Source organism: Equus asinus, chromosome 8 (assembly GCF_041296235.1).
Source record: "Equus asinus isolate D_3611 breed Donkey chromosome 8, EquAss-T2T_v2, whole genome shotgun sequence".
Classification (NCBI taxonomy): Eukaryota; Metazoa; Chordata; class Mammalia; order Perissodactyla; family Equidae; genus Equus; species Equus asinus.
This window is the reverse complement of record NC_091797.1, coordinates 76132186-76160062: the sequence shown is the minus strand read 5'-3', so window position 1 is coordinate 76160062 and position 27877 is coordinate 76132186. Positions and strand designations below refer to the sequence as shown.

General features: G+C 40.4%; 1 protein-coding gene and 1 non-coding gene across 3 annotated transcripts; both read right to left on the bottom strand.

The window, feature by feature from the left end:
- Window positions 1-24738, bottom strand: ZCCHC8 (zinc finger CCHC-type containing 8). 2 transcript variants are annotated; one of them, XM_014858750.3, is made up of 14 exons: window positions 24313-24738; window positions 22983-23025; window positions 20441-20515; window positions 18479-18584; window positions 17010-17087; window positions 13005-13108; window positions 12823-12888; window positions 12185-12245; window positions 11566-11708; window positions 10835-10977; window positions 8709-8830; window positions 7009-7095; window positions 6627-6741; window positions 1-2032 (listed from the first exon to the last, which is right to left on the bottom strand). In XM_014858750.3, the coding sequence occupies exons 1-14, from the start codon at window positions 24509-24511 to the stop codon at window positions 1263-1265; spliced, it is 2112 nt and encodes a 703-aa protein (XP_014714236.2). In that variant the 5' UTR covers window positions 24512-24738; the 3' UTR covers window positions 1-1262. The 2 variants fall into 2 exon arrangements, with proteins under 2 accessions (XP_014714236.2, XP_070372045.1); XM_070515944.1 differs by lacking the exons at window positions 12823-12888; window positions 13005-13108 and having other exon boundaries at window positions 24313-24673.
- Window positions 19845-19979, bottom strand: LOC123288502 (small nucleolar RNA SNORA9). The gene has a single exon (XR_006532201.1). It is a non-coding gene; the product is annotated as a small nucleolar RNA SNORA9 (small nucleolar RNA).
- Window positions 24739-27877: the final 3139 nt, after the last annotated feature.

Below are 27877 nucleotides of genomic sequence, written 5' to 3'. Positions count from 1 at the left end.
TCAGAGAAAAAAGCCACAAGTAGTCAACATTTTATTCAATTTCCAGCATGTTCTGTGAAGGCCTTGAAAATAAATTTCCCCTTTTCATATAACTTTCCTCCTCCTTACTGTTATAGGACAGTAAATTTGGTTACTCAGGCTCTCAAAATGAAAGTGAATTCTAGACTGGCTGGATTCTGCTCCCTCTGCTGGCCTGAGAGCAGGATAGCACTGCCCGAGACTGACAGTTCAAGATCACCCGAACGTTCGTCATTATGGACATGACTAGAAGGATGTAACGGCATTCCAGAAAAAGACAAAACCCATAGTTTCAGCTCTATCTTATACATCTGACAGTTAAAAGCAATTTTTTTATGTCTACTTTTTTAAACTATTAATTATCTTAGGGTTCAAATCTAGAAAATTATTTTTGTACAAATGCTAGCTGCCCTCCATTTTTTTCAAAATAATTTACTTTAAAAGATTCTGTTTTTTATATTTAAGGCTGAAATCCACTGAAAACATCCAAACTTGCAATTTCTTATAGTTCCTTTGCTACCACCAATTTTTGCAACCACAGAGTTAACTTCGAAACTTAAAAGGTTGTCTATACTAATTTGACTGTGAATCACTTTTTTGCATTCAAAGTCTTAGATTATGCATATGAAAACTAATTTATTAAACCTCTGTACACAAAGCTGAGCTACCTGTATAGCAAGCTTATATGAAGAACCAAGTTACAAAAAAGTAAAAGTGTTATTAAAACTGATGCATGTAAATCACTTACAAAAATACCCCAAATGGGATAAAGCTGCTCCACCCTGATTGTTCTCATTTGGTTGTCAAAGTTGACATATGAATTTAAAATGGTTAGATTTGTTTCTTTTAAAAAGTGATATATTAAACTTATATACAGGATAATTAGCAAAACGTAGAAAGGGAAAACAACGTACAAAAGACAGATAAAAAGCATCACTCTTGACAGACACTCACAATCCAAAAATAGTATAAACCTTGACAAACTATCTCTAAACCAGCTCATACTTAGACCATCCCCCACCCCCCAAGTTTTGATCAGAGAATAAAATAGAGTAAACCAGCAAACCCAGGCTTTCCATTCTTTAAAATAGGCCTGACTTTAGGCCACAATTAAGTCCTGGATAGATTTTTAAATATGGGAGGGACAAATAGGAAAACAATTTTATCTGTCCATTTGGTTAGTACTAATTAACAGAACACAAAGTTACAGAGAATTAAATAGCTCTTCGTGCTATGTCAAGCAGTTAATCAGAAGCCTTTTTGTTTTTTTGCTGGTTTCGGGGCGAGTTCTTTAACAAGTTTCTTATCCTGAGGTACATTCCAGTAGATTCTGCCATATTCTCAAATTCAAATGGTGTTATTCCAGTTGCAAACTTGCTCATGTCAGGTATGGGACTATGAACTTTAGTGGCTGTTGAAGGACTGGTGTCCACATGGCTTCCTCCATTCCTAATGTCACAGTTTGACACAACGCTGCCATTATCAAGAAGAGCACCTTGAGAGTCTACCTGAGTAGATTCTTTCTTTTCCTTCTGACAAAGCGATGCAGCCTCAGAATCTGGACTCGAGGGACGGTCAACTTCCGATTCCTTTGCACAAGTACCTGGGATCTCAGGCTCCTCTGGAGTCTGTTTTTCAGGTGTTTTTCCCACTGGGAAAGGGAGGTCTAGTTCGTTTGGACAAGGTGAAGAGGCAACCGAATTCCCAGTCAAGGGTGTGTCAGCGGGAATATCAGAATCGCTGTTTACGCTCTCAGCCTGCTCTAGGGCCGCCCAGATCCGCCTCTGCTGCTCTTCGAGTTCTTCCAGAGTCAGTGCGTCCGCATCCACAGCTGCAGATGCTGTTCTGGTTTGTGGTGAGTCACTGGGAGTCAGCGGCGGGGTGCCTTTGGGGAGCGGAGGGGTGAAGATGGGTGGAGGAGTTCCCCGTGGCAGAGGGGGAGGAGTGCCAGGGGGCAGTGGTGGCTGAAACTGAAAAGCTTCGCTGCTCGGAGAACCACGCGGGACCTCTGCATCTGAAATAAGAAAGATACAATACTTCAAGTTGTCACAGCATTTGGTTTTACTAACATTAGTTATTTGAACTCAGGGGTATCCAGAGAGTCAATGGCCCAAAATAACTGGCTCAAGAGGGGAAAACTGTGGTTCCTCAGCTATCATGTCCATCACCTAATGTCCTCAATCTACCTGAAAAGAAGCCCTGCGGGGAGAGCTGCAGGCACTTCTGGCACCAGAAACTTTACCCACACCCCTGGGGAATCCATCTCCATGCTGTTTACATCATTTTAGGGTGGGGAAATATTAACAATGGCATGGAGATACAGAGTAATCTCTAGACAGTCTGCTGTAACTGAAGATTGGGGCTCGCGGCAGGACACAGTAGGACCCTGGGCTAGAAATGCAGGCTGGCTGGACTGCAGAGTGGGGGAAGGCTGAAGGAGATGAAGCCGAGGAGACAGGGCAGGAATACACCCTGGCTTATTTCCCAACTCTGTACCTCTAGTCTAGACTGCTTGCCTGAGCTATGGGTTCAAGTAGCTAATTGATCACTCGTCATCATCACATATATGTCCCTCAGACAACACATCTGATCTGTCCAAAACAAAGGATCTTTTCCTAAAATTGAGACTATTCTCAGTAACGGTACCACCAGTGGTATTTGGTTGAAGTTTCCCAAAATGAAACCTGCTCGTCATCTGAGAGTCCTCCCTTTCCTTCTGCCCTACCCCAGGTCCTTGGCTCTCTGGGGTCCACTCTTTCCTAGAGAGTGTCACAGCCACTATGTTATTTCTGGCCCATATTAAAGTCATCCCTGCCTCTGGACTCATTTTCCTAATATCCATCCTCCAAACTATTAATTTTTCTAAAACACAAATCTGATCCTATTAATCTTCCCACCTCACTGGAAACCCCTCAGTGCCCTCTGATCAACTACAGGATGAAGTGTGATCTCCTCTACGCCTTGTAGGGCTCTCTACGACCAAGAATTTGCCTACTTCCACCACATCATTTCTTACTGCCTGGTTTAAACTCCAGCTGTCACTCTGATGTTGGCACGGTGTGCCGTGATACTTCATGCTTCTGCATTTGCATTTCCCACTGTCTCAAATGCCCTAACCCTACTCATCTCCCTGGTAAATCCCTGAATTCATCTCTCAAGATACAGCTAAAAGCCCTTCTTGGTAGGGGTCTATGACTCCATCCTAGCGCAGCTGCTCAGTTTCTCCTTTGTGCCACCATCAGAGTCGGTAACCAGCTCTGTGGCAGCAATAGGCGATGGCTCTATACATATCAATATGGGCCACGTACATCAAAATGATGTTTACACATCTGCAATCCCTAGGTGACAGAGAGTGGTAACTAAGGGCAGCAGTTGTGTCTTATTAATCTCCCTGTCCTCAGGGTCTAGTAGAGAAGTCTGTAACACACCATACATGTTTTACAAATTTGGAAAATTCAACTGAGTAACATGGAATCTTGAAAGCTATGCAAAACCAGTCTGAAATTTATTGTTCAATAAATAAGACAATAAGGCAATAAGATTTGTAAGGAGATAAACATACTGTCATTTATATTTTAAGAAATTAACTCAGGGGCTGGCCCCGTGGCTGAGTGGTTAAGTTCCCGCGCTCTGCTGCAGGCGGCCCAGTGTTTCGTTGGTTCGAATCCTGGGCGCGGACATGGCACTGCTCATCAAACCACACTGAGGCAGCGTCCCACGTGCCACAACTAGAAGGACCCACAACGAAGAATATACAACTATGTACCGGGGGGCTTTGGGGAGAAAAAGGGGGAAAAAAAAATCTAAAAAAAAAAGAAATTAACTCACTCTGAAGAGCAAAGAATGGATAAAATAGCTGAAGCGAAAGATGCAAAAAAAAATCAGTTACAAGGGCACCAAAAGGGATCAGGTAAGAGAGAAGAGCCTGAAGTAAGAGGCAATTACTGAGATATTGTTAGGATTTTGGCAACAGGCTAGAAACGGAGGGCGAAGATAAGGGTGGATGGAGCTGCAGATGAACGGGGTTTCTCAGCCTAAGGAATTACAAGAACACTGATACCACTAACTGCAACAAAGAGCGCACACACGAGGAGGAGGAGGGGGAGGAGCAGGGGGCAGCGAGAAGGTAACACCAAGCTGGTAACTTAGTTCTTTAACAATTTGTGTCCATGATGCTTTTAAGAATAAATCATATCCAAACAGTTTAACCCAAGTTTTATTTGCACAAAATATCACAATATTAGCATAAGGATGTTATGTTAACATTGTTAAAGTAAATAGGAAAAAGACATTTAGGTAGTTAGAGTTCACAACTCCAAACCAAATCACAATTTTGTGACACAGAATCCCATTTTACTTTTAATATATTAATTTTAATTAAGCCAGCAGAGGCCTGGTAAGCAGGTCCAACGGATGAAAGGATTCGATTACAGACGGTAGGGCAAGGGTGATGGAGTGAGCTAAGGCACAGATGCGATGGTGAGGGCCTCAGAGAGCTGCTGTGGCTTACCATGGAGTGCAGCCACTCCTCAGGAAGTGCGGTTGAGACAGCCCTAACAGTATGGTATGAAAATAGGTCATTTCAGGCCTTTTAGGCACCTATGGGTGAATAATCTTTGTTCTGCAAAGATTCCGTCTTCTTACAGGGAACTCATGCAAAAAGGTTCTGTTTGCATTATAGAGAACTAATGAGGTTCTAACTCAACTGTTCATCAGGCAAGTGCTGTAACTTCTGCCCCAAATTCCACTCTGGACTGGCTGAGAGCCAAGGAAGGAATGTGGAGGCACTAAACTTGAATCCTTAAGACTCTGGCCTTGGGATCAAGAGTCTCAGCTTACCACACAGGCTCAGGTTGGCTCTGGATTGGCTAATTATATGAGAGAGAGAGGGATAGATAAACTTCTCCTAGGAGGCAGGTTTCTCAGGCCTCAGCGATTCCCTCAAAAGAAACAGATGAAAAAGCTCCCAGCACAGGGCTGAAAACACCTGCACCTAAGTGTGTGACATGGGTGCCACAACCACACATTCCCAAACTTCATGAGACTGTAACTATGTCTCAAATGATTCAAAACACCAAGCATGGGTGACCGCACAGATACTGTGAGTGCCTAAGACCAAACTTCACTTCTTACGGAGAGAGTTCTTCCAACCAAAGCATACAGGCACGAGAGTCAGACCACTGGCAGGGCCCAACATCCCTGAGAGACAGGAACCAGGACTTCTGCCCTCACTCAGAAATCTCAAGTATGGCCTTCGGTAAGGCTGAGAGATACTGGGCTCTGGGGACATAATTTTGTCTGGGACAACTGCTTTTGGGGTTTTGGTAACTGCTTGTTTTCAAAGTTTCAAAGATACGTGACAAAGGCTGTAAAGATTCTGCTTCCTCTTAACTCCTTGGCCTCGCTAACAGTGAGACCGGATGCTGAAGTCAGGCTGCATAGGTCTAAGAGCCTAGGCTGTGAACTCCACTCAGGGATCACCGACGCCTGTGGCTGAGACCCAGCAGAGTAAAGCATTGGGGAAAATGGTCTGGGGGCTTTGATTTTGGACTCTGAAGTCACTCACACAAAATAATTCAATTTTGGACTTTAATTCCCTTGGACTTTAAGGGGATTTAATCTGTGACCTTTGAATTCTCCTTGGGAATCTGAAAATGGGAAGGGGGGTTCACATTCGAATGTGGGGCAATTTATATTGCTGGCATCTTTCTATTAGAGTATCTGAGTGCATTTTATCTTACTGTTGCCATTAATCTCACTTCAGAACATCTGACAGGCTATATAGGACCAAAGTAGCTAGGCATAATTTGGGATGGGAAATCAAGTAGTGAATTTTCAGTCTTGGATTCAGAGTGGCCTTGGAGTTTATCTAATAAAACAAAGTTCTGATCCATTCCAGAGCCTTCTGGGGGTAAAATCTAGACTCCTCATCAGTAATCCTAAGAGGAGACCCAAAGGAGCAATGGTTGGTACTGCGGGGATGGGAGCTCATAAAGGTGGGAGCATGACTGTGCTGATGGATTACTGATCTGCTGAAAAGGACCATCAGGATCCTGGCTGACCACAGCTTCCAGGGTTAAGCCCAGAGGGTTCAGAGAACAAAGAGCTTGGAGAACGTCAGAGGGCACGGCCTCTGTTCCACCTGGGGTTTCCAGGAGGGCAGATTTTCCTCATGGTCTCTCTTTCCCGGGGAGGAGTAGCGATTTATCAAACTGATACAATTGGGGAGAGTAACTGGGCAAGTTTGGCTAGGGCCCCGCCCTTCTTCCTCTTGGAACCGAGCTGCCAGAGGGGAGCACTTTCCGCTGCCTGTCTCAGAGTGCTGCCCCTATCCAAGGGGCCAGTCCAGATCCGGGAGCTGGGACTGGGTGGGTAGGTCTGCCTAACTCAGGAATCCAGTTAGCTGGCCAATTTGGCCCTCACATCAAGCCATGTCCTCCAGCTCGGCTTCAATCAGTAAAAGTGGTGATGCCCTGATCGCCAAGGATAAAATCAAAGATTTACTATTTAGTAGTGCTCATAAAGAGTTTCCCGTTCTTACCGGACTCAGGAGCACAGTAATTCGTCTTACGTTCTCAGCGAAATTGAAACCGCGGGACGAAACTTACCTGAGTCGAGCTCCATGTCGGCGGGCGAGGCGGCGGAGCTGCTCTCCTTCTTCTGCTTCTTGGGACTGCTAGTGCTGGACTGAGACGACCTCTTGCTGCCAGGCCTCACACTCGACTAACAGAGGAACCAAACAAACGTAAGTCAGATGGGATAGACAAAGAATCAAGCTCCATCCGCTCGCTTAAATATGACGTAGAAAACCACTCTGGAGCTAAGTCTAGGTAACGTAAATTCAGCTACACCTTTGCCTTTGGATTCATCAGAAAACACAGAGTGTTCTATATACAAAGCAAGAAATGGCATTAAGATGCGAATGAGCCACAAAATCCCACAGATACATGTGATACATTTTTATAAACCATACCCTGAAAATCTATTTACCACTTGGAAGTTAGAAGTAAGGTAATTGGCAAACACGTCCTTCTGTTGACATGCCTGCATCGGTATGGAACCAAACATCCGCCACTCCTAAAGATGAAAAGAGAAGGCAAAAATAAGTACGTATTTGGAAAATGTCATGCCTTGGGATTTTTCTCAAAGGAGGTAAAGTGGAGGTCTCAAACTACATTTCTGCTCCATATGGGACTTTTCCTTTTTTTGGGAATTAGTGAAAATAATGGTGCAGTGAAGGAAAAAAACAACTCTGCCTGCAGAACGATCAGGACTGAATAGTAAAAGACCACTTGAAAAAATCACTTGGCTCAAAAAGGTTTCACCTACCACCAGAAGCTACAGGCAGAGACGCCACGGACTCCTGTCCGGCCTACCTGGCTCGTCTCTGCCACGGTGCACTAGCACTGCTAACTCGACTTTGCACTGCTCATTTCTCCCTGCACATACACTCATGCTGAGTCATCTATCTCCTGTTCCTTTCCTTTCCAAACTGAGTACTCATCTTTAATGCTTAACATCTCTCATCTCTCTTTGATCACCAATAGCACATTCAACAGTGTTTCTCAAGAAGAATCACTTTGGGCTTCTGTTAAACCTACAGATCCCAGGGCCTGAGTCAGTTAAGTCTAAGAGTAGGTCTCAAGAATGTGCATGTCTAACGAGCACTCCAAGGGGATTCTGAAGTAGGCTGGTACTTGGACCACCTCCAGAGGCACTGATGGTTTGTACCATGTAATTTAGCCCTTAATTAATTGCACACTTGTCTTTATAGCTGTTTGCTAGACTCAGTTCAGATCTTTGGCTTCTTCTCTACCACCCAGTTCCTAAGAACACCTAGAATGCATGTTTTTATTAAAATACCACCAATACCATCACCACCGCAATAGCTAATTGTTGAAACTTGAAACATAAGATGAAAAATGGAAAAGAGTAATTGTAGAAAACCATTCTCATGTAAAACAAGAACTTTTACTGTGAAGGGGAGATAAAAGGGAAGAAAGAATAGAAAAGAGTTAGATTTACTAAAGGTAGAAATTTACTTCTCAAGTAATTCTGTAAAATTATAATACTATCTCAGAACCATCCTATATTTTTAATTTTTTTTATCCCATATTTTTAAAAAATAATCTTTTAAGGGGCCGGCCCTATGGCCAAGCAGTTAAGTTCGCGTGCTCCGTTTCAGCGGCCCAGGGTTTCACCAGTTCAGATCCTGGGCGCCAACATGGCACTGCTCGTCAGGCCATGTTGAGGCGGCGTCCCACATGCCACAACTAGAAGGACCCACAACTAAGATATGCAACTATGTGCCGGGGGATTTGGGGAGATAAAGCAGAAAAAAAAAAAAAGAAAAAAAAAAAGATTGGCAACAGTTGTTAGCTCAGGTGCCAATCTTAAGAAAAAAAAAACAACTTTTAATTTTAGAATAGTCTTAGATTTACAGAATCTAACCATTTTATTTTAGCTCCTTTCTTAGGGCATAAAGTCAGAAAAAAATGTGTGGGTTTTTTTTTGATGAATATAATACTTCACTCAACATAAAGGAGGTTAAAAAGTTAAACACACAAGTCACATATTTACTGTTCTTCATGCAACAGTAACTGGTGAATAAGCTAACATTTTGAACAACCTTTAACATATAACATATAATAATGTCATATCCCAGAAGAACAAAAAAACAATATACTTACATCTGGAATTCCTCTGGGAGTAGATATATTAAAACCTGGATAGGTTACCAATTTCGAGAGATCGTAGGTGACACTTTTATTCTGTTGTACTTCTCCAGCTTCTGTCTCCCCGTCAGCACCATCTATAACAGACCATCGAAAGGGCAAACATTGCTCAGTGCCAATATAAACCCCTCTCTGGACCAAGAGCAGACCTGGGAGTGCTTACAGTCACGGCAACAGAGTTATTCCGAGAAGGGTTTATCATAAATGGGTGTTGGATCCTGTCGGATGCTTTCTCTGCACCTATTGAGATGATCATGTGGTTTTTGTTTCTCATTTTGTTAACGTAGTGAATCACGCTGACTGACTTGCGGATGTTGAACCATCCCTGTGTCCCTGGTATAAATCCCACTTGATCATGGTGTATAATCTTTTTGATGTATTGCTGTATTCGGTTTGCCAGAATTTTGTTGAGGATTTTTGCATCTATGTTCATCACTGATATCGGCCTATAGTTTTCCTTCTTTGTGTTGTCCTTGTCAGGTTTGGGGATCAGGGTGATGTTGGCTTCATAGAATGTGTTAGGGAGTGCTCCATCTTCCAAGAATGGTTTTAATTATCATTTTCCTGAACCATTAGAATTTTAAAACAATGTGGATAGATGTAATACTTTAATGAAAATAAATATTTAAAATCTTAGAAACTTTGGTTCTTTCATGGGTTGCTTAAAAGTCTATTTTGCACTGATCTTATAATTTGCCTAATGCTCTATTCCAATGTTTTTATTTTATTTAATAAGCATTTATATAATGCTTACTATGTACCAGACAGTGTTTTAGATGGTTTACAAGTATAAACTCAGTTAATCTTCATTACAGCCCTAAGAGGTGGTGCAGCGGTTAAGTGTGCACATTCTGCTTTGGCCGTGGCCTGGGATTTGCTGGTTCCGATCCCGGGTCCGGACATGGCACCACTCGGCAAGCCATGCTGTGGCAGGTGTCCCACATATAAAGTAGGGGAAGATGGGCACGGATGTTGGCTCAGGGCCAGTCTTCCTCAGCAAAAAGAGGAGGATTGGTGGTGGATGTTAGCTCAGGGCTAATCTTCCTCAAAAAAAAAAAAAAAAAGAAAAGAAAAAGAAAGAAAGAAACCCATATGGATGAAACAATGCTCAATGTTTTTTCTGAGGACTTATTTATATAAAAAGTTTTTTTTTTTTTTGAGGAAGATTAGCCCTGAGCTAACTGCTGCCAATCCTCTTTTTGCTGAGGAAGACTGGCCCTGGGCTAACATCCATGCCCATTTCCCTCTACTTTATTATGTGGGACGTCTACCACAGCATGGCTTGCCAAGTGGTGCCACGTCCGCACCCAGGATTCGAACTGGTGACCCCAGGGCTGCTGAAATGGAACGTGTGCACTTACCCGCTGTGCCACCAGGTCGGCCCCAGTAAAAAGTATTTTTTTTAACCGCTGCGCCACCGGGCCGGCCCCTCTTTCTTTTTTTTTTAAATTTAAGATCAATGGCATCATAATATTACAAGTCATCCAGAAACTTGCTTTTGCTCAGCATTGCACAGATTTTGCTATGTCAGCTCACATGGATTTACTCCCTTTTTAAAATTCTGCAGGGACTCCAGAGCCCAGACTTCCCAGGCTTTATTTAGCCATTCTCCCTTCAGGGCCTTAATGTTGGTTTTAATTTTTCACTATCATATTCAATGCTACAAAAATACCTTTATATACATACATTTCCTTGTGCACGTGTGAATATTTTTCTGGAGTAGATACCTAAGAGAAGAATTCTAGATTATAAGAGGGTTTATGTATTCTAAATTTTATAGTCCTCTTGGCATTGACGGATGTATTTCTGTTATTACCGAGAAAGGCAAGACCTTATGAGGAGTAGCTGGAGAACTGAAACTTTGGCTGAGTTAGTCATTGAACAGGTCCAGATAACTACCTGATAATACTCAATGAAGTTTTAGTTCCTTCCTTGTAAAACAAAGGAAATACTATCATATTTTTTTAGTTAACTCAACACATACTAAACAAGCCAGCCATTCCTATGACATTTTATTGCGATTCTCTAATTAAAAAAAAAGATTCACACTCGAGCTGACTTTCTAACCCCACATACTGTACCTTTTCCATCATAGAGTGCAAGCCCTGAATTCTCCAATTCGGCCTCTTTGAGCCAGCCTGGTGGGTACCCGAGCTGGCGCATCCGATAGATGAAAGGCGGAAGGCTCTTGTCCGTCACACCCAGTGCATCCTGAAGTTCCTCACTAAGTAAAAATGAAAGAGGAAGAAAAACTGTATTCCTGTTTGGATGAAAACATATACTATTCTGATGTTTTAAAACAATTCTATGCCTTATGTTACACAGAATGTGCCATGGTGCCTAACAAATACATAGGTAAGATTTCAACTAATGTTTTTTGTTTGTTTTAAAAGTGGAGTATTTAATATGGCTTCATGTTTTTGTTTTGTTTTGTTTTGTTTAACATTGACCCTGAGCTAACATCTATTGCAAATCTTCCTCTTTTTGCTTGAGGAAGATTGTCCCTGAGCCAACATCTGTGCCAATCTTCCTCCATTTTGTAAGTGGGTCGCTGCCACAGCATGGCTTGATGAGCAGTGCGTAGGTCCTCACTCAGGATCCAAACCAGCAAACCCCAGGCCAGCAGATCAGAGCACGTGAACTTAACCACTGAGCCAAGGGGCTGACCCCCAGTTAATGTTTCTGAATGAACTGATGTATATTATCTAGAGCTGTGCTAGAGAACACTTATACACTGATAATTACTCTCAAGATACACGGTTCCAAATATTGGGGAAATAGAAATGACATTCTACGGTTGAAAAAGAGATACCTAATAACTCCTGGCTTGAATCTTCCAAATCTTTCTTCTACTTCTTCTGCATGGTATCGCTGCTGAAAATTCTGATTGTTTGTCTCACCACAGGCATCCATATATTCTTTTCTCTTTTCACTTATTCGGGCAGCATTTCGAGGCTAAATTGTCATGCATTCAAAAAGAATAGTATCAAGCAGTTTAGAAATATTTCAGAAATTAGATAACCATAAGCACTCTGTTTAGGTCAAGCAAACAGATTATTCCAGTTTTAATGTATAAGGAACAAGTATAAAACAGGGTGAATATTTTAGAAAAATAAGGAAGAGAAGCAGTTACTCTAATTTCTTATTATCTTGATATTATCATAACATAAAATCAAGTTTTTAGAATAAATTCTCTAAAAATTAACTCTCATAATGTTTCATTCATCTCATATATGGAGAACTGTAATAAATTATTACTTTTTTAAATGTGATGTCTTAAAATTTAAGTACAGATTTGAAAGGATTTCAAATTCAAGGACAACAGGAAAATAACACAAGAAGTTTCTTCATAGCACACAATGCCATAAATGTGTCAAAAACATTAGAAAGCTCTGGTTCAAACACATTTTTTTAATATGACAAAAATTTACCATTGGGCAATCTTTCATTTGATGTTCTTCAGAACCACAATTGAAACAGTGAGGCTTTGGCCTATTTGGTCAAAAACAAAGATTTTCATAATGTAAATTAAATATAAAAGCAAATCAATAAAATTCTATATGACAGCAAAGTGTATCAGAGAGACAAGAAAGCACTTAGATCACAAATTACTAGTATCTGCAATACTGAGTACACTTTCACCTCCTGTAATTAGTGATTTAACTAAAAGTACTTGCAACCTGGTCTTTTAACCAAGAACCCTTATGTTCCCGACTGATCTGTTACCTCTGAGTTTTGTCATTGTGGTTAATAACAAAGAACTGAGGCAAACAGATTATCACACTTCCTTTCGGTAACGTGGGAAGGGGCAGATGGTTATAAGACAGCAATCAAACTGACAGCAACAATTACACCTTTCCACCCACCCAGGCATATTAGGCGTGAACCAATGAATTCCAACAAACAGATGATCAATTTAAACATTTAATATATGTCTATATACTAAAATTCTAGCTTAATCTGTAATTTATTTATAGTAAGCCAGCAATAAAGAATATTAACTTTTCAAGCTAAGAGTTTATGGTTTTGGTTAAAAAAAGAAGAATAAAAAACAGCTCCCCACACAAACCTTTTTGCCTTTACTTGTATTTCTTGCCCTTCTAGAGAAACAATGTGGCTGAAGACTTGCTGGTACCTTTAGTGAATTTTATTAAGGAATAGTTATCATAGTCTGCAAAATTTGGTAAATTGTTTTAAAGGTGAACTTAATGGCAAGATGCATAAAAGATCTTCATTCACTATGTAGGATACTTGGGGATTTCCCATCCTTCGGTAAGCTGAGGGTTTTCATTTAGTAGCGGTTGCCCCAATTTATCAAGGCAAAAATTAGTAAAATACAGGACACTTCCTACAACCTGCAGAAAACAAGTCAAAAAATATTGCTATTTAAGCAGGAAAAAAAAGACATTAAATAATGTAAGACTATGATTAACTGTTTTAACGATTTATTTTTGGATGAAATTATTAGAAGTAATAATCAATTCCCTAGTTAAAGGAGCCAGATTTTGATGTGTCAAAGCTCCATCTTTAAATTCCCTTATGTTTCCTAGATCACTGAGTTTCTCCTCTATCGGATCATTAGTATCAGCTGCACTCTCTCCAGACTTAAAAAATAAAAGCTTTGACTCTCACATTTCCCTCCAATTCCCCATTTCTTTGCTTCCCTTTGCAGCAAGACCCTCAGAAAAGTTGTCTATATTTATTGTTTCCATTTCCTTTCCTCCCATTCACTCTTTTCTTTTCTCTCCAATTTTTTGGAAAAATTTCATATGGAACAGTTAAAAAACAGTACAACGAACACCCATATACCCTCTACCTAGATTCAACAATTGTTGTTTTGGTTTCTTTTTTGAGGAAGATTAGCCCTGAGTTAACATCTGCTGCCAATCCTCCTCTTTTTGCTGGGGAAGACTGGCCCTGAGTTAACATCCGTGCCCATCTTCCTCTACTTTATATGTGGGACGCCCACCACAGCATGGCTTGCCAAGCTATGCCATGTCCACACCCGGGATCCGACCTGGCGAACCCCAGGCTGCCAAAGTGGAATGTGTGCACTTAACCGCTGCACCACCGGGCCTGCCCCAATTGTTGATATTTTTGTGTGTACATCTCTCTCTACATAAACATAAACCCACACACACTCTTATTTTTTACATTTGAAGAAAGTAAGTCACTACCGCTAACACTTTACTCTAAGTTGCTATTTTTTTCTCGCCTGAGATCAATACACAACTTCCTAACTGGTTTCCAGCTTCCACACATAACCAGGTTTAGACTATTTTCATGACACTTCACTAATAAATACATCAATATGAGTCTGCTAAGAATAAGAACATACTCCTACAAATCACAAGACTATTGTCACACTTAAGAAAATTAATAACTCCTTAATATCATCTATATCTGACCTATATTCAGTTTTTCTCAACTACCCCCAAAATGCTTTTTATAGCTTTTTTCCCCAAGCTGGGATCTGATTAAAGTTCACATATTGCAATTAAGATGTTATCTTTTTAGTCTCTTTTAATCTAGAACGGTCTCCCCACTTTTTTTTCTGCCATTCTCTCTTGCATATCTCCAGTAAGGCTTCTGTTCCTATTACTCCATTACCCTACTTGATAATGGAGCTTCCTAATGACCCCACCGCCAAATTCAATGGATAGCTCCCCATCTTCATCTTAACCTATTAACAACAAGTGACACAGCTGATTGCTCCTTTCTTCTAGAAACATCTTCTTCCTTTGCCTTCCAGGACACCATTCTCTTGGTTTTCTTCCTACCTTGCTGACCAGTCCTTCTTAGTCTTCTTTGCTAGACTCTTCTCATCTCTCCACCTTCTGTTAAGCTCAGTCCTTAGTCCTCTTCTCTACTTTCACTCTAGGTGATTCATCCAGACCCATGATATTAAATATAATTTACATGCTGACAATCCCCAAGTGCCCAGTTCTGACCCCTTCTAAACTCCAATCTTGTATATGCAAGTGCCAACTCCACAGCTCTCCCTGGACATCTAAGAGGCATCTCTAACTCACCTATTTAAAACTGCACTGGATTCTTATCCCCTACAAACCCGCTCCTCCCTCCAGTCTTTCCTATCACAGAAAAGGCAACATTCTTCCAGCTGCTCACGCCAAAAACTTGAGTCATTCTGATTACTCTCTTGCTCTCACATTCCACATTCAACTCATCAACACATTTGATCAGTTCTCCTTTCAAAGTATATTCACGTTCTAACCACTTCTCATCACCACCACTATCATCTTAGTCCAAACCATCATGTTCTCTCTCCTGAGATGAATACAGTAACAGCTTCCACACGAAACCAGCTACAAACTATTTTCCATAGAGAAGCCAGCTCTTTTAAAAATTCAAGTCATATCATGTCACATTTCTACTTAAAACTTCACTCAGGCTTTGCACCTCACTCAGAGTAAAATTCAAAGGCCTCCCTACAGCCTATAAGGCAAGACAAGGATTCAGACCACACGCTCTGGAGTCACTGGGCCTGGATTCAAACCCTGACTTTGCCACTTACTATCCGGTGACCACTGGCAAGTTACTTAGCTTTCCATGTCTGTTTCCTCATCTGTAAAATGAGAATAATAACAGTACCTTCATGCGTGATACCTGTAATGAGCTGAGAAGCGCCCGCTACACCGTGAGCAATACCTAAGTGCTCCTGCCTCAGGGCTTTGCACTCACTTTGCTTACTGCCTGGAGTACTCTTCACTTAAACCGTAGCACAGCTCATTCCCTCAGTGGACGCAGGTCTTGGCTCAGAGAGGCTGCCACTACTCACTATACAAACCAAATACCCTCTGCTTCTCACTTTCTACCTTCTTACTCTGCTCCTTCTCTTCAGAGTGCTGCCTTCCCCAACTAGGACGTAATTCAACGAGAGCAGGGACTTTGCCCCCTTTTTCCATTCCTGTGTCCCTGGAACCTAGAACAATCCCTCGCACAAAAGAGCATTTAGTAAATATTTATTAGTATTTATTGAAGGACTAAATTAATAAATACACAAAATTCCCAGTTTCCAGGCAGGCACCACTTTAAATCCCAGAACCTTAGAGTTAGAAGGGAAATGAAAAGTTATCAAGTTCAAAGTGAGAAAGTTTTCTTTAAAGTGCTTTGATAGCATCTGGGCCTTTATTTGACTATTTCTAGTAACAAGGAATTCACTTTTTTATTAAGAGGTACCATTTCACTTTTCACATCTGACACAAATTTCCACCTTCTGAAAGTTGAGTTGAAATGTCTCTTTGTACTTAATCACTGTTCCTAACTCTGCCACGTGGCACTATACGGGTGATCTAAAATGCTATCTTTTGCAAACAACAGCCTTTATCACATCTGAAGAGATGTGACATCCCTTGTAAATCTTTTCACTAAGATCTGGGCTCTTTGACTTCCCAGCAGCCCCATGTCTTAAAAACTGCAGTATATTTATGGGGCACAATATGCCATCAAAATGAAAACTAGTCTTCCTTGAATCAAATCCAGGCTTACATTAGTTTCCTGAAAACATTCTAAGTTGCAAAATCACACCACTACACTGCAGTGGCACTGCTGAATTTTGCACGTGTACTGAAAGGCCTACACGTGAGTTCACCCCTGTTCAGCTGCTTCTCTTTGTCACCCGTCATTTGAGTTTGTCAGCATTTTAAATTTCCTATCTGCCACCTGGTATATTAGCTCTTTATCCCTCCCAGCTTCATCCATCTGTAAGTTCAACAAGCATGCTTTTTTTATCTCTATCTTAAGTTCTTGAAGATAAACACAAAGAGGTTGGTCAGGACAAAAATAAAGTCCCCCAAAGAACGTCTATTGCGCCCTCAGGGCATCACATTGCGATAGTTATTAAAAAGCAAACTAGAGTCACGTGTTGCTTCATGACGGAGATACGTTCCGAGAAATGCGTCGTCAGGCGATTTCATCATTGTGCAAACATCATAGAGTGCACCTACACAAACCTAGATGGCACAGCCTACTACACACCTAGGCTCTGTGGAACTAATCTCATGGGACCACCGTCATGTATGTGGTCCGCTGTTGACCTCAACATTGTTATGCGGCACACGACTGTATAACATTCAGAGGCTGACGCCTACACTGTTGTGTATAACAAATTTAACCAAAGAATGTGTGATCATTTGATGACATACAACCTTACCACTTTATCATTTAAATGCCACCCAACTGACAAAGGAAAGGAAACGTATCCGTAGAGTTCAAAACTACAATGTCCAAACTTACACTAAAAGCTTCCTTGTTGTCTTTAACTGCACAGGATTCTTCTACTTTATGGTCCTCTTCTAGCATAACACTGGATGGCTAAGGCAAAGAAAAACACACATTACAAAAGGCAACCAATTTTTAACAACTTTAAATTTCAAATATTAGGAATTTGAATACACTCCTCTATTTTCTGATACATACTATTAAGGTATGTGAAATTTTGAATTCATCGTTGTCATAAATAGGGGCTAGGAATGTTTACAAAGAAATTTCACAAGTGGGAAAATTAAATTAAAAAGTGTACAAAAGATGGCATCTGAAGCATTAGCATACACTATGACTTTTGCATTGAGTAATAACTATGGAACTTTCAATGCTTAAACTGGCAAGGCAAACTTTACCTTGAAATCAGATAACAAGAAAGATTAAAAAATATGTAATTTTCCATTACTGGTCAATACTGATAATATAACTCTCACAGATCTCAAGCCACTACAAAATTCTCAAGTCTCCCTTGAGTCAAAAATAATATCCAGTATTTTTGTTAAATATATTGTTTCTTAAATCTTTAAAAATTGTATATGATAGGTGAAAAGCAAAGGTAATAAACAAAAAATTTAATTAATCATGGGGCCGGCCCTGTGGCCAAGTGGCTAGGTTTGAGCGCTCCGCTTCAGTGGCCCAGGATTTTGCTGGTTTGGATCCTGGGCGAGGACATGGCACTGCTCATCAGGCCGTGCTGAGGCAGCGTCCCACATAGCACAACCAGAAGGACCCACAATTAGAATATACAACTATGTATTGGGGGGCTTTGGGGAGAAGAAGAAGAAGGAAAAAAGAAGATTGGCAACAGATGTTAGCTCAGGTCCCAATTAAAAAAAAATTAATTAATCAGAATACTCCATTCTTCAACCTGAGGATAAACTGCTAAAGATCATTATTTGAGATTCTACCTACCTTAACTGTTAATTAAAAAAAAAAGCCCAGAAATCATAACTCTGAATTTTTAAATATAAATTCATGCTCTAATATTCACACAGTGAAATTTCTCATATTTCTTTGGGCATGCTATTGATTTTGTTAAACAAGTAGAGGGCAAAAAAAGGATGGCATATGAATCTGTTGGTTTTAGATAGATCCATCTTTCATAAACTCGAGATATACAGGGCTTTTTTCTGGCTTAAAATTAATTTTCTGCCCAAAACTATGTGTCCAAATTAGGGAATAAGGAAAAAAATCCTTTAATTTTGAGTATAGACAGGTCTGAATATGACTCTCCTGAGAAAAGGAGCCATAACCCAAAAGAAAGCCCCATGGCCACATTGGACGGACTGTGGAGGAGGAAGCCTGGTGGAAGGATGGAGGATGAATAGATAGATAGTCTTAACAGTCATTTTGGTTTTGATTCAAGAGGATCCCTGTGGCCTAATAATTGGCAATGAAAAGCATACTTTACTAATCTTCAAGTCTTTTTAAGTTTGAAATACCTGGGGCAAAAGATTAAAGGAAGTCTTTTCCACATCATTTTTCTGCTGTTCCTCAAATCTTTTTACTAAATTTGATACAAATTCCTCTATTTCTTGATGATATTGCCTGCATAAGAGGACAAAATGGTCAGAACCCAGACAAAGTAAAACAATGAATCAATCGAAGTCTTATGCATTATTAGAAGATGTCATGTGTAAATTTTATTTTATTTTTCAGAAGTTTATCAAATCACTCTTTGTACCACTCAGGAATCTATTCACTAGGAAAAAATACACATTGCTGCCAAGTCAAAAAAATGATTATGATAACCTAACACACTGCTCTGTTTGTAATAGTTGGCAAATATTTGTGCAAAGAACAAATGGATTTTATTAACAAATTTTATGTACTTAACTTTTGAATACCTAACACACATAAATGGTTCAAAATCCAAAACAAGTGAAGGAGTTACATAATGAAAAGCTTCCTTCCTACCCTGGCTCCAAGCCAACTGCTCTGTAACACAAAAACAACCAATGCGGGGGCTGGCCCGGTGGTGCAGCAGTTAAGTGCGCACATCCCGCTTCGGCGGCCCGGAGTTTGCCAGTTCGGATCCCAGGTGCGGACACGGCACTGCTTGGCAGGCCATGCTGCGGCGGATGTCCCACATATAAAGTAGAGGAAGATGGGCACAGATGTTAACTCAGGGCCAGTCTTCCCCAGCAAAAAGAGGAGGATTGGCAGCAGATGTTAGCTCAGGGCTAATCTTCCTCAAAAACAAAAAAACGAAAAAACCATCAATGCATTCAGTTCTTCCACATCCTCCTCCCAGAGAGCCTATGCACATATAAGGGAACACCCATATAAATATTAAAGTGGAAAAAATAAAACCAAAATGTAATGCAAGAAAAACTACTGAGGTCTACTTTCTCCAGCTTTCCAAGTCAAAAACTACATTCATCAAATGTTCTTCAGCGCTCAGTTCAGGAGGTGCCAGAGGAGCCCACGTTAGACTGCAGTTGGGCAGCCAACTTCTTATTCACAGACCTGATGATCTGTGAGATCTCTTTAGCTCTGACATTCTAGGATTTCTGCAGGCGAAACACCAGAGAATGGTGCAGAAATTAGACTGCTATGACCTAGAGTAGATGTCGATCCTAATCCGATGGTGACAACAGGGCTAGAGCCCAGCTGTGCGCAGCACCATGCTGCTGCTGCCCTCACCATTGAGGGTCCCCACCCCTCAGAGCCTCAGTTTCCGCTTCTGCTGAGATAAGGTAGGTAATGGGCTTGTCACATAGCTAACACTCTACGTACGTTACTCTTCTTTACCTTGCCCAGCACATAAGGTAACAATGTGACTGAGTGACTCAGGAGGGGGCAAGCAACTGTCTGAAATGTCCATGACCATGCTCTGAGGAAGGGTCAGGGCAAGGCCTCAAACCGTTTCAGAACACTTTAGCAAGCACTGCAGGAATGCACTGAGTCACCCTAGACCCCAGCATGCTGGAAGGCTTGCAAACGTCTAGTTTGATATTAAAGGAAAAAAATCATGTGGGTAAGCTTTAAAGATAGCTAACAGAAACAACTCAGTTACCTAATTTTGGGGGAGAAATGGCTAACATTATTGACTGTTGCGGTGGTGGTGGTGATTTTATTAGAGGCTATTCACTGGGCTCTTCCTGGTGCTCATTTAGCTATGTGAGAGGTAGCTACTGTTAGTACCCTGTTTTCCAGTGAGGAAATGGACTGCAGTGAGCATCAGTGACCTGCCCAGGTTCACATACGTAGAAAGTAGGAGTCCAGATCCAAACTCAGGTTTATATGACTCTAAAGTCCTTGCTTTTAATCTTAATTATGACTCCACAAATTTTAAGTAAAAGAATAAAGATGGTATAAATACAAATGAAAACAGTATATTTATAGAAGACATTGTTTCATAAACACTTTAACTCATATTTAGGAAAGGGAAAATGACTTACTTTGAAATAACATTGTTCATAAATAGAATCTGTAATAAAGGTCCATCTAACTTAGTATCGTTCATCAATATTCCACTAAAACAGAAGTTAAAACACATTCTTAGAAGAGGTTCAAGTAAAACTTGCATATGTACATATAAACACACAATTTTTATAATATAATTCTTAAGTACCAAAGATCACATAACATTTTACAAATAGGATCAAGAATCATCAAGAACTCCAGTTTTCTCAAGAAAACTTTAAGTTTTCACCAATGTTACCTACTTTAACGATTTTACACAAAAGTATCGCTTACATATTTTAAAAAAAAATTTCAGTTTTCAAACAAAAAGTTTCTTTACGTAATGGCTAGTTTCTATACAAACTGGAGGAAGAGAGGGTCTGGATAGACCAGTAGGTCACAAGAATGTATTTCTAAAAGCCGAATGAATTTGGCTTGGAAATCTATAGGAAAATAAAATACTTTATAAATAAATGGATAAACTCTTGAAGGGCAAGTCACATCCCACTAAATATCTCAAATCCAAGATTCCAAAGTAGATATTATTTGTTCCTGGATTTGACTTTCAACTATTACAAAAACAGAACTAGAATGTAGCTGGGAAACCTGCAATACATCCCTTTGGTAACCTGGGACCAGCTGAATCTCCGCTTCCTCCTCTTGTCACCTACCTCACATTCACCTGTACAGCATGTGAAATAAGTAAGTCTGTGTTTGGAATTGTTTGAATCAAATAAAGAAAACAAAATTAAAATAGGAATAGGTTCAGAGGCTTGTTTCAACTTGTGCAAGCTACAGTCTTAAAAAATACATCATGTTGGGGTCGAGTGGTTAAGTTTGCACACTCCGCTGTGGCGGCCCAGGGTTTTGCCAGTACAGATCCTGGGTGGGGACATGGCACCGCGCTCATCAGGCCATGCTGAGGCGGCGTCCCACATGCCACAACTAAAAATATACAACTGTGCACCAGGGAGCTTCGGGGAGAAAAAGGAAAAATAAAATCAAAAAAAACACAAGACATCTTTTTAAAAACCACAAGCAACTGCATGGTCCTTGATTGGAGTTCAGTTTGAGCAATCAGCTATAGAGACATGCAGCTGGGGAAATTTGAATACGGACTGGAGAGGGAATGTTAAGGAAATCATGACAGTTATTAGTTCTAAGAATGGTGTGGTTACGTATGAAAAAGTCTTTTTTAAAAAAAAACATGGAATATTTGGGGTAAAATGTGCATATGAGATTAAAAGAAGAAAATATGACAAAATATTAATTGTTAAATCTGATGAAAATATGGGTATTACTTTTACTATTTTTCCCACTTTCTGTTTATTTGAAATGTTTCATAATATAGAGTAGAAAAAAAAGAAAGAAAAAAATACTGTTTACTGAAAAAAAAAGAAGAAAAACATCTGATCATGACAATTCCAAAAATTAGGATTAAACCAAGAGACTTGGTATAAATTTTATTTAAAAAACTTTCTTTTTTGTTCTTTGGTTTTCTATAAAATGCTTTATCAGTCTGACAATATGGAGGGTACTAATTCTAAAAAAAAAATTAATTTATTCCTTTTTCATGATACTAATGCTTGTTTCCTATAAATTGGAAAAGGCGACAATGCTATAAATAAAGATTTAATGTTTAAACGATCAACTCTTTTGAAAATGTGTACTTATCTGAATAAAGTATCTTTAAATAGATAAAAATTATGGTATTTGAGGAATCCTAGTTATATCAACACATTTGATATCTAACCAAAAATGAGTTAGATCCACAAAGTGTGCTCACGTAGGGGAAGCAAGGTAGGGTATGGGGAAGCTATTCCAAAATACATGTAAATTCTAAAATTTTAAACTTTTAGTCACCAACGTAGCTGGTTACTCCGGTTGGTACCAGGGACACAGAAGTGTATGTGAAACTACATCCTGGCACCCCCAAATTCTGAAAACGTGAAATTACCATTCCACATAATAAATCTGCAGTTTAGCACATATTTTAGATTTAGTGACCTGTTAAATAAATTTATATTAAGAGATATCAGCATTTAATCTTCTGTTAAAATCAGATGCCTGAATGCAAATCTACTCACCGTACTTTTCTCAAAAGCAACTACTTTTCTTCTAAAATGCTCTTTCTTGCATTATTTCTATTTACTAATACACTTTAATCGTGTAAACAAATCTTGCTAGAGTAATACCGCAATCTTAATTCTAACTTCCCAGAAATATTTGCGGAATAGGAACAGCTGGGTTGACAACTTGCCTGGTCTGAACATTAAATTAAAATTTTCTGGATTGTGTTTCACAAATATGTTCACCCACTAAGTCAGTTTAAAAGTTTAATGCAGCTATGAGAATTTAAATTTTAACCCCACAGAGTAAAAACAAAGGATCATTACTCTGATTTCTCCAGAGTATGCTGAAGACATAAAAACAATACAAAAACCCTAAACATGCTTTTTACAAAGAAATTGTAATTAAATATTCATATAAGGATAAAAAAATAAAGGACAACAATGGTGTAATTTCAAGATCTCATACCTTGGTCGAGTCAGAATGTTCAATTTTCTTTTAAGTTCTTGATGTTATTACTTGTTAAGGAATATAAGCCCCCATAAAACAGAATCATGGATATCACAAAATTCGACTATTAACTCTCACTTTCGGTAGCACGACGTTATAAACATTAAAAGACCCACAGATATTTTGAGGATGACACACTTACTGAGCTCCCGTTTTGTTGCAGGGCTAGGTATGTGGATCCAAATATTAAGATAGAAGTTTTCATCCCTCCCAACATAGATATTTCTCAAAAGGGGCCATGTAGTTCAAAGGAGATTAACAGACTGATGGTTGAGTTATTCAAACAACGGTGTCCCGTCAAAAGTTAAACAGCCATTTACTCAAGAAAACTTTCCAAGTTAAAGCATCATGATCTTCGGTAAAGCAAATGCAGTATAACAAACCGCTAACAACTGAAAAATCTGGGATGGAATCTATGGATGTTCACTGTGCAATCCTTTCAATTTTTCTCTATTTTGAAGTTTTTCACAATAAAGTGTCGAGGAAAAAGGCAAACTTCGAAAACTTTTTAAAAGATGATTCACCAACGGCTTTTAGGGGTCTTTACCAATTTTAAAAGGAAAACTAGCTGAGCCCAAATCATCTGTATGTATATATAGCTAAACACAAAACAAAACTCTAAGAGTGTAAATTAACACTAACAAATCTTGCTAGAAAGGCTGTAATCATGTAACTAAAGCCAAACGGAAACTTACTTGGCGCGATTTTCTTAAAACTTTGCAATGCACCTTTCAGCACGGAAGCTATTTCAAAGTGGAAGAACTTTAAAATGAACCCCCCGTTTGAAGCAATTAAGCATTTCTCTTTGCCTGCCTCGAATCCTTAAGGCCCCCACCTCTAGGGGCCCTGGGACCACCAGCTTTCCTCTCGCCATAAAAACAGATCCGCGCCAAGGTCCAAGTACCTGGTATCTCCTAAGAGACCACTGTTAACAGGACTGCATCAACTTTAGCTTGGCCGCAAAAAATGAAATCGGCTAAGGACTCCAAAAAGGGGGAGAAAAGGGGTGACCAGTCATTCATCTAACCGTTGACACAGTCCAAAATAACCCATAAAACCGGCCCCAGACGGACGGGCGGGAGGAGCGAATCTAGTCAGGATACGGATCCCAGTAGGGGAGAGGTTTGCCCGGGGGCAGCTTACCCCGCTCGAACCCTACATTCTCAGCCCCGCGAGGCGAGAGAAATTACTCGGAATTCTGGCCCTCGTGGAATTTCCGTCCGCGCCCTCCCGGGCACAGCCGCCACCACACGCCCCGGTGACAGGGCCCAGCGAGCGGGAAGGATATTCTCGGCGCGGAGCTTCTCGATGGTTTCCTCGCACTGCCGAAGCCGCTCCCGCAGCTCCGCCTCGCCCACCCCATTCTCGTCCTCCTCCTCGCTGTCGTCGTCCTTGAAGCGGGTGTGAACTGGCTTCGGAATCGACTCCTCTGGGTGGTCAAACGCCTCGAACAGCTCTAGGTCGCCAAAATCCACCTCCGCCGCCATTTTGGGCTGTGGGAAAGATTCGAGAAGAGGCGGAGCTGGCCACCGGCTGGGGGCGAAGGTCGTAGGGCGGCACCGCTCTCTAGGGCTTGCGCCTCGCTAAGCCACCCAGTAAGGTTTTCTCCAAACGTAGACCGCCGGAGCTGCACAGGCGGCGGCCGAGTCCCAAAAGACTACAACTCCCAGAATGCAATGGCGTCTCTCATGCCCACTTCCGAGATTGCTCGGGTGCATGGCATGCTGGGACACGTGGTTTCTAAGCGACTGTTAACTCATTGTTTGCATTGCATCCTGGGATTGGTCCTTTGTAAACGTGAAGAAAGCCCGGCTAGATCAGAATGTATGAAAACAGTATGAATTGTCTCTGTTATGCATCTAAGGCTGAAAAATCAGAGCACGACGCATGGCTTGTCACAGATTCTGGTGTGCGTGCTAAACAAACAAGAAAATAAAGAAATCCAGTTTGTCATAGACTACCTTAGTGATCCTGGTCAAGCTATTTCAGTTTATTGGGCTTGTTTCACTTTTTCATGAAAAACTAGCTAGACCGTTAGACTATTTTAGATTTGTCATTGTGGCTTTCGGTGGTTTCTCTCGTTCAATCATTCAATAACATTTATTTACTATGTTCAATGTGCCAGGCATTGTTCTAGGATCTGAGGATGCAAGAATGAGCAAAACAGACAAGTTCCTGCTCTCAGGGAGCCTGTAGTTTAGCAAAAGAAAGAAACGAAAAATCGTAAATGTTCCCACTCTCAGGTCGAGGGGCATATTGATGGGTATTCAACATATTAAGAAATAAAATATCTGAAGTAAAAACACAGGGTCCAGCCTGGTGGCATAGTGGTTAAGTGTGTGCTCTGCTTGGTGGCCAGGTTAGCAGGTTTGGATCCTGGGCGTGGACCTACACGTTGCTCATCAAACCATGCTGTGGACATGCTGTGGCAGTGTCCCACATACAAAATAGAGAAAGATTGGCACAGATGTTAGCTCAGGGCCTATCTTCCTCACCAAAACAAGAAGAAAACAGGAAGTTATGGATATGTAACAAATTTTACACAATCTCTGGGAGTCAGTAAACTGAGGAATTGAGGTTTGAACTGAAATATGAAGTGTTAGGACAAAGTTGGTCGTGAGAGTATAGAGGACAGAATTAAGAGCACCCTAGGCTGAGGAAACCTCATGAGGAATGAAAAGGCAGAGTGGAGCAGGATGAAGGTGGAACGTTAGGCCAGTACTCTCAGACTATGTTAGGGGATCTTCTCTCCACCCCAAAAATTTGGAAGTCATTTCAACATTTTAAACAGGTGGTGTGTTTGTGACCTGCAAATTTTCATTTTGCTAAGATGGTCCTGCTCACATGGTAGAAAAAGGATGATGGATTTGGAGCAAAAATAAAATTCTGAATCTAGGGGCCAGCTCATAGCATAGTGGGTAAGTTTGGTGCACTCTGCTTCAGTGGCCCGGGTTCGGCTCTAGGCTTGGACTTACACCACTTGTCAGTGGCCATGATGTGGCAGTAACCCACATACAAAACAGAGGAAGATTGGCACACATGTTGGCTCAGGGTGAATCATCATCAGCAAGAAATAAAAATTAAAAATTAAAAAATAAAATACCCTTAAAAGAAAAACTTCTGAGTCTAGTAGACAGATTCATAGATTTTTGTAGGTGAATCATCAAATGTTAGCTTGGATCAGAGTAGTGGCAGTAGTGGTGGAGAGTACAGACAGTCCCTGATTTACCATGGTTCGACTTTATGATTTATTGACTTTATGATGATGTGACAGCAATATGAATTCAGTAGAAACTGTACCTTGAGTTGTGAATTTTGATCATTTCCTGGGCTAGAGATATGTGGTACAATACTCTATCATGATGCCGGGCAGCAGCCGCGAGCCACCGCTCCCAGCCAGCCATGCCACCAAGAAGATAAACAACCAATACACTTAACATCATTCTGTACCCACACAACAATTTTTTCACTTTCAATATTCAATAAATTACATGAGATATTCAACACTTTATTACAAAATAAGCTTCGTGTTAGATTTTGTCCAACTATAGGCTAATGTAAGTGTTCTGAGCAGGTTTAAGGTAGGCAAGGCTAAACTATGATGTTTGGTAGATTAGGAATATTAAATGCATTTTCAACTTACGATATTTTCAACTTATGATGGGTTTATTGGGATGTAACCCCATAATTATGTCAAGGAAGATCTATAGATATTTAGAAATAGAGGATATTTAAAACATAAAATTAGAGCAACAGAGCTAATTGAAGGGTTGGATATGGAGACTGGGAGAAGAACAGTTGTGAATATTTGCTAGGCTTCTCACTTAAGAAACTGGTTAATAAATGATCATTTAAGACAGAAAACAACATATGTGGACTAGGTTTGGGAGCAAAGAGAGGAAGTTCTATGTTGGTTATGTAGTACCTTGAGGCAATTTTATCCTTAAAGGCAACAAGGAAGTAACTGGACTGGTGAAGAAATTTTTGAAGCATTTTGGTTAATCATTGGTACAGTGAAAGTAAAATTTGCGACCCCAGTGGAGGTATATATTAGGCAGCTGGATCTTTGGGCAAAGCTCTGAGAAAATGTTTGAACTAAAGGTTAACATTTGGCTGGCCCGTTTTTATGGAAAGTAAATAAAACTTTTATAGAGGATGAGATTACATAAGGAAGAATACAAAGAAAGCCTAGGACTGCATCTTGAGAAACTCAAAGGGCTGGGATGAAGACGAGACTACAGAAACTGATAAATGGCGAGAGACAGAACTAGGAGTGGGTTCCACAGGAATTATACTGAAGTGTATACTTAAATCATCTTTTGGCTTAAATACTGATTAACCTGGAAAGATATATAAGTCAACTTGTTTCCATCTCCTTCCACCAATCTACTTCTTAAATGGTATTTAAGTTTTCTAAGCTTAATAGAATAAAAATCCACCATAATCTAGGGTGGGAACCTCATCTTTCAATTGGCCTTCTTCCACAACACCTACACAACTACCAAATCCTATTCTACCTTCCAAGGTACCCTCACAGCCAACTGTTCTGGCGCTGTTCATCACACCTAGTGTGGTCTTCTGCTTACTGCCCCACCTAGCCAATGTCTTTAAATCATCTCCTGGACAGCAACTTATGTTCCTGTTGCTTACAAGAGTAAAGGCCAAAACATCCATCATGAAGGACAAGGCTTTGAAACCGAACGCACAGTAACAGCCAGGAAAAAGGGGTAAGGAAACATTTAAGCAGATAAAAACTACCGAGTATGTCTCCCCTATAAACTCATTTCCAATTGAGCCAAGCAGTTAACTGTAGTCTCCCACCTTGTTGGGACTCTAATAATTGCTTCTTAAAG

Bases quoted from the DNA above. Each gene is read 5' to 3' on its own strand.
- ZCCHC8 (XM_014858750.3), bottom strand. From the start codon at position 24,511: ATGGCGGCGGAGGTGGATTTTGGCGACCTAGAGCTGTTCGAGGCGTTT. The intron at 12,246-12,822 runs GTTTGTGTGGGG...TTGACCAAATAG, and splicing joins ATACAAGTAAAGGCAAAAAG to GCCAAAGCCTCACTGTTTCA. The intron at 7,096-8,708 runs GTAAGTATATTG...TTTCATCTTTAG, and splicing joins CTCCCAGAGGAATTCCAGAT to GAGTGGCGGATGTTTGGTTC.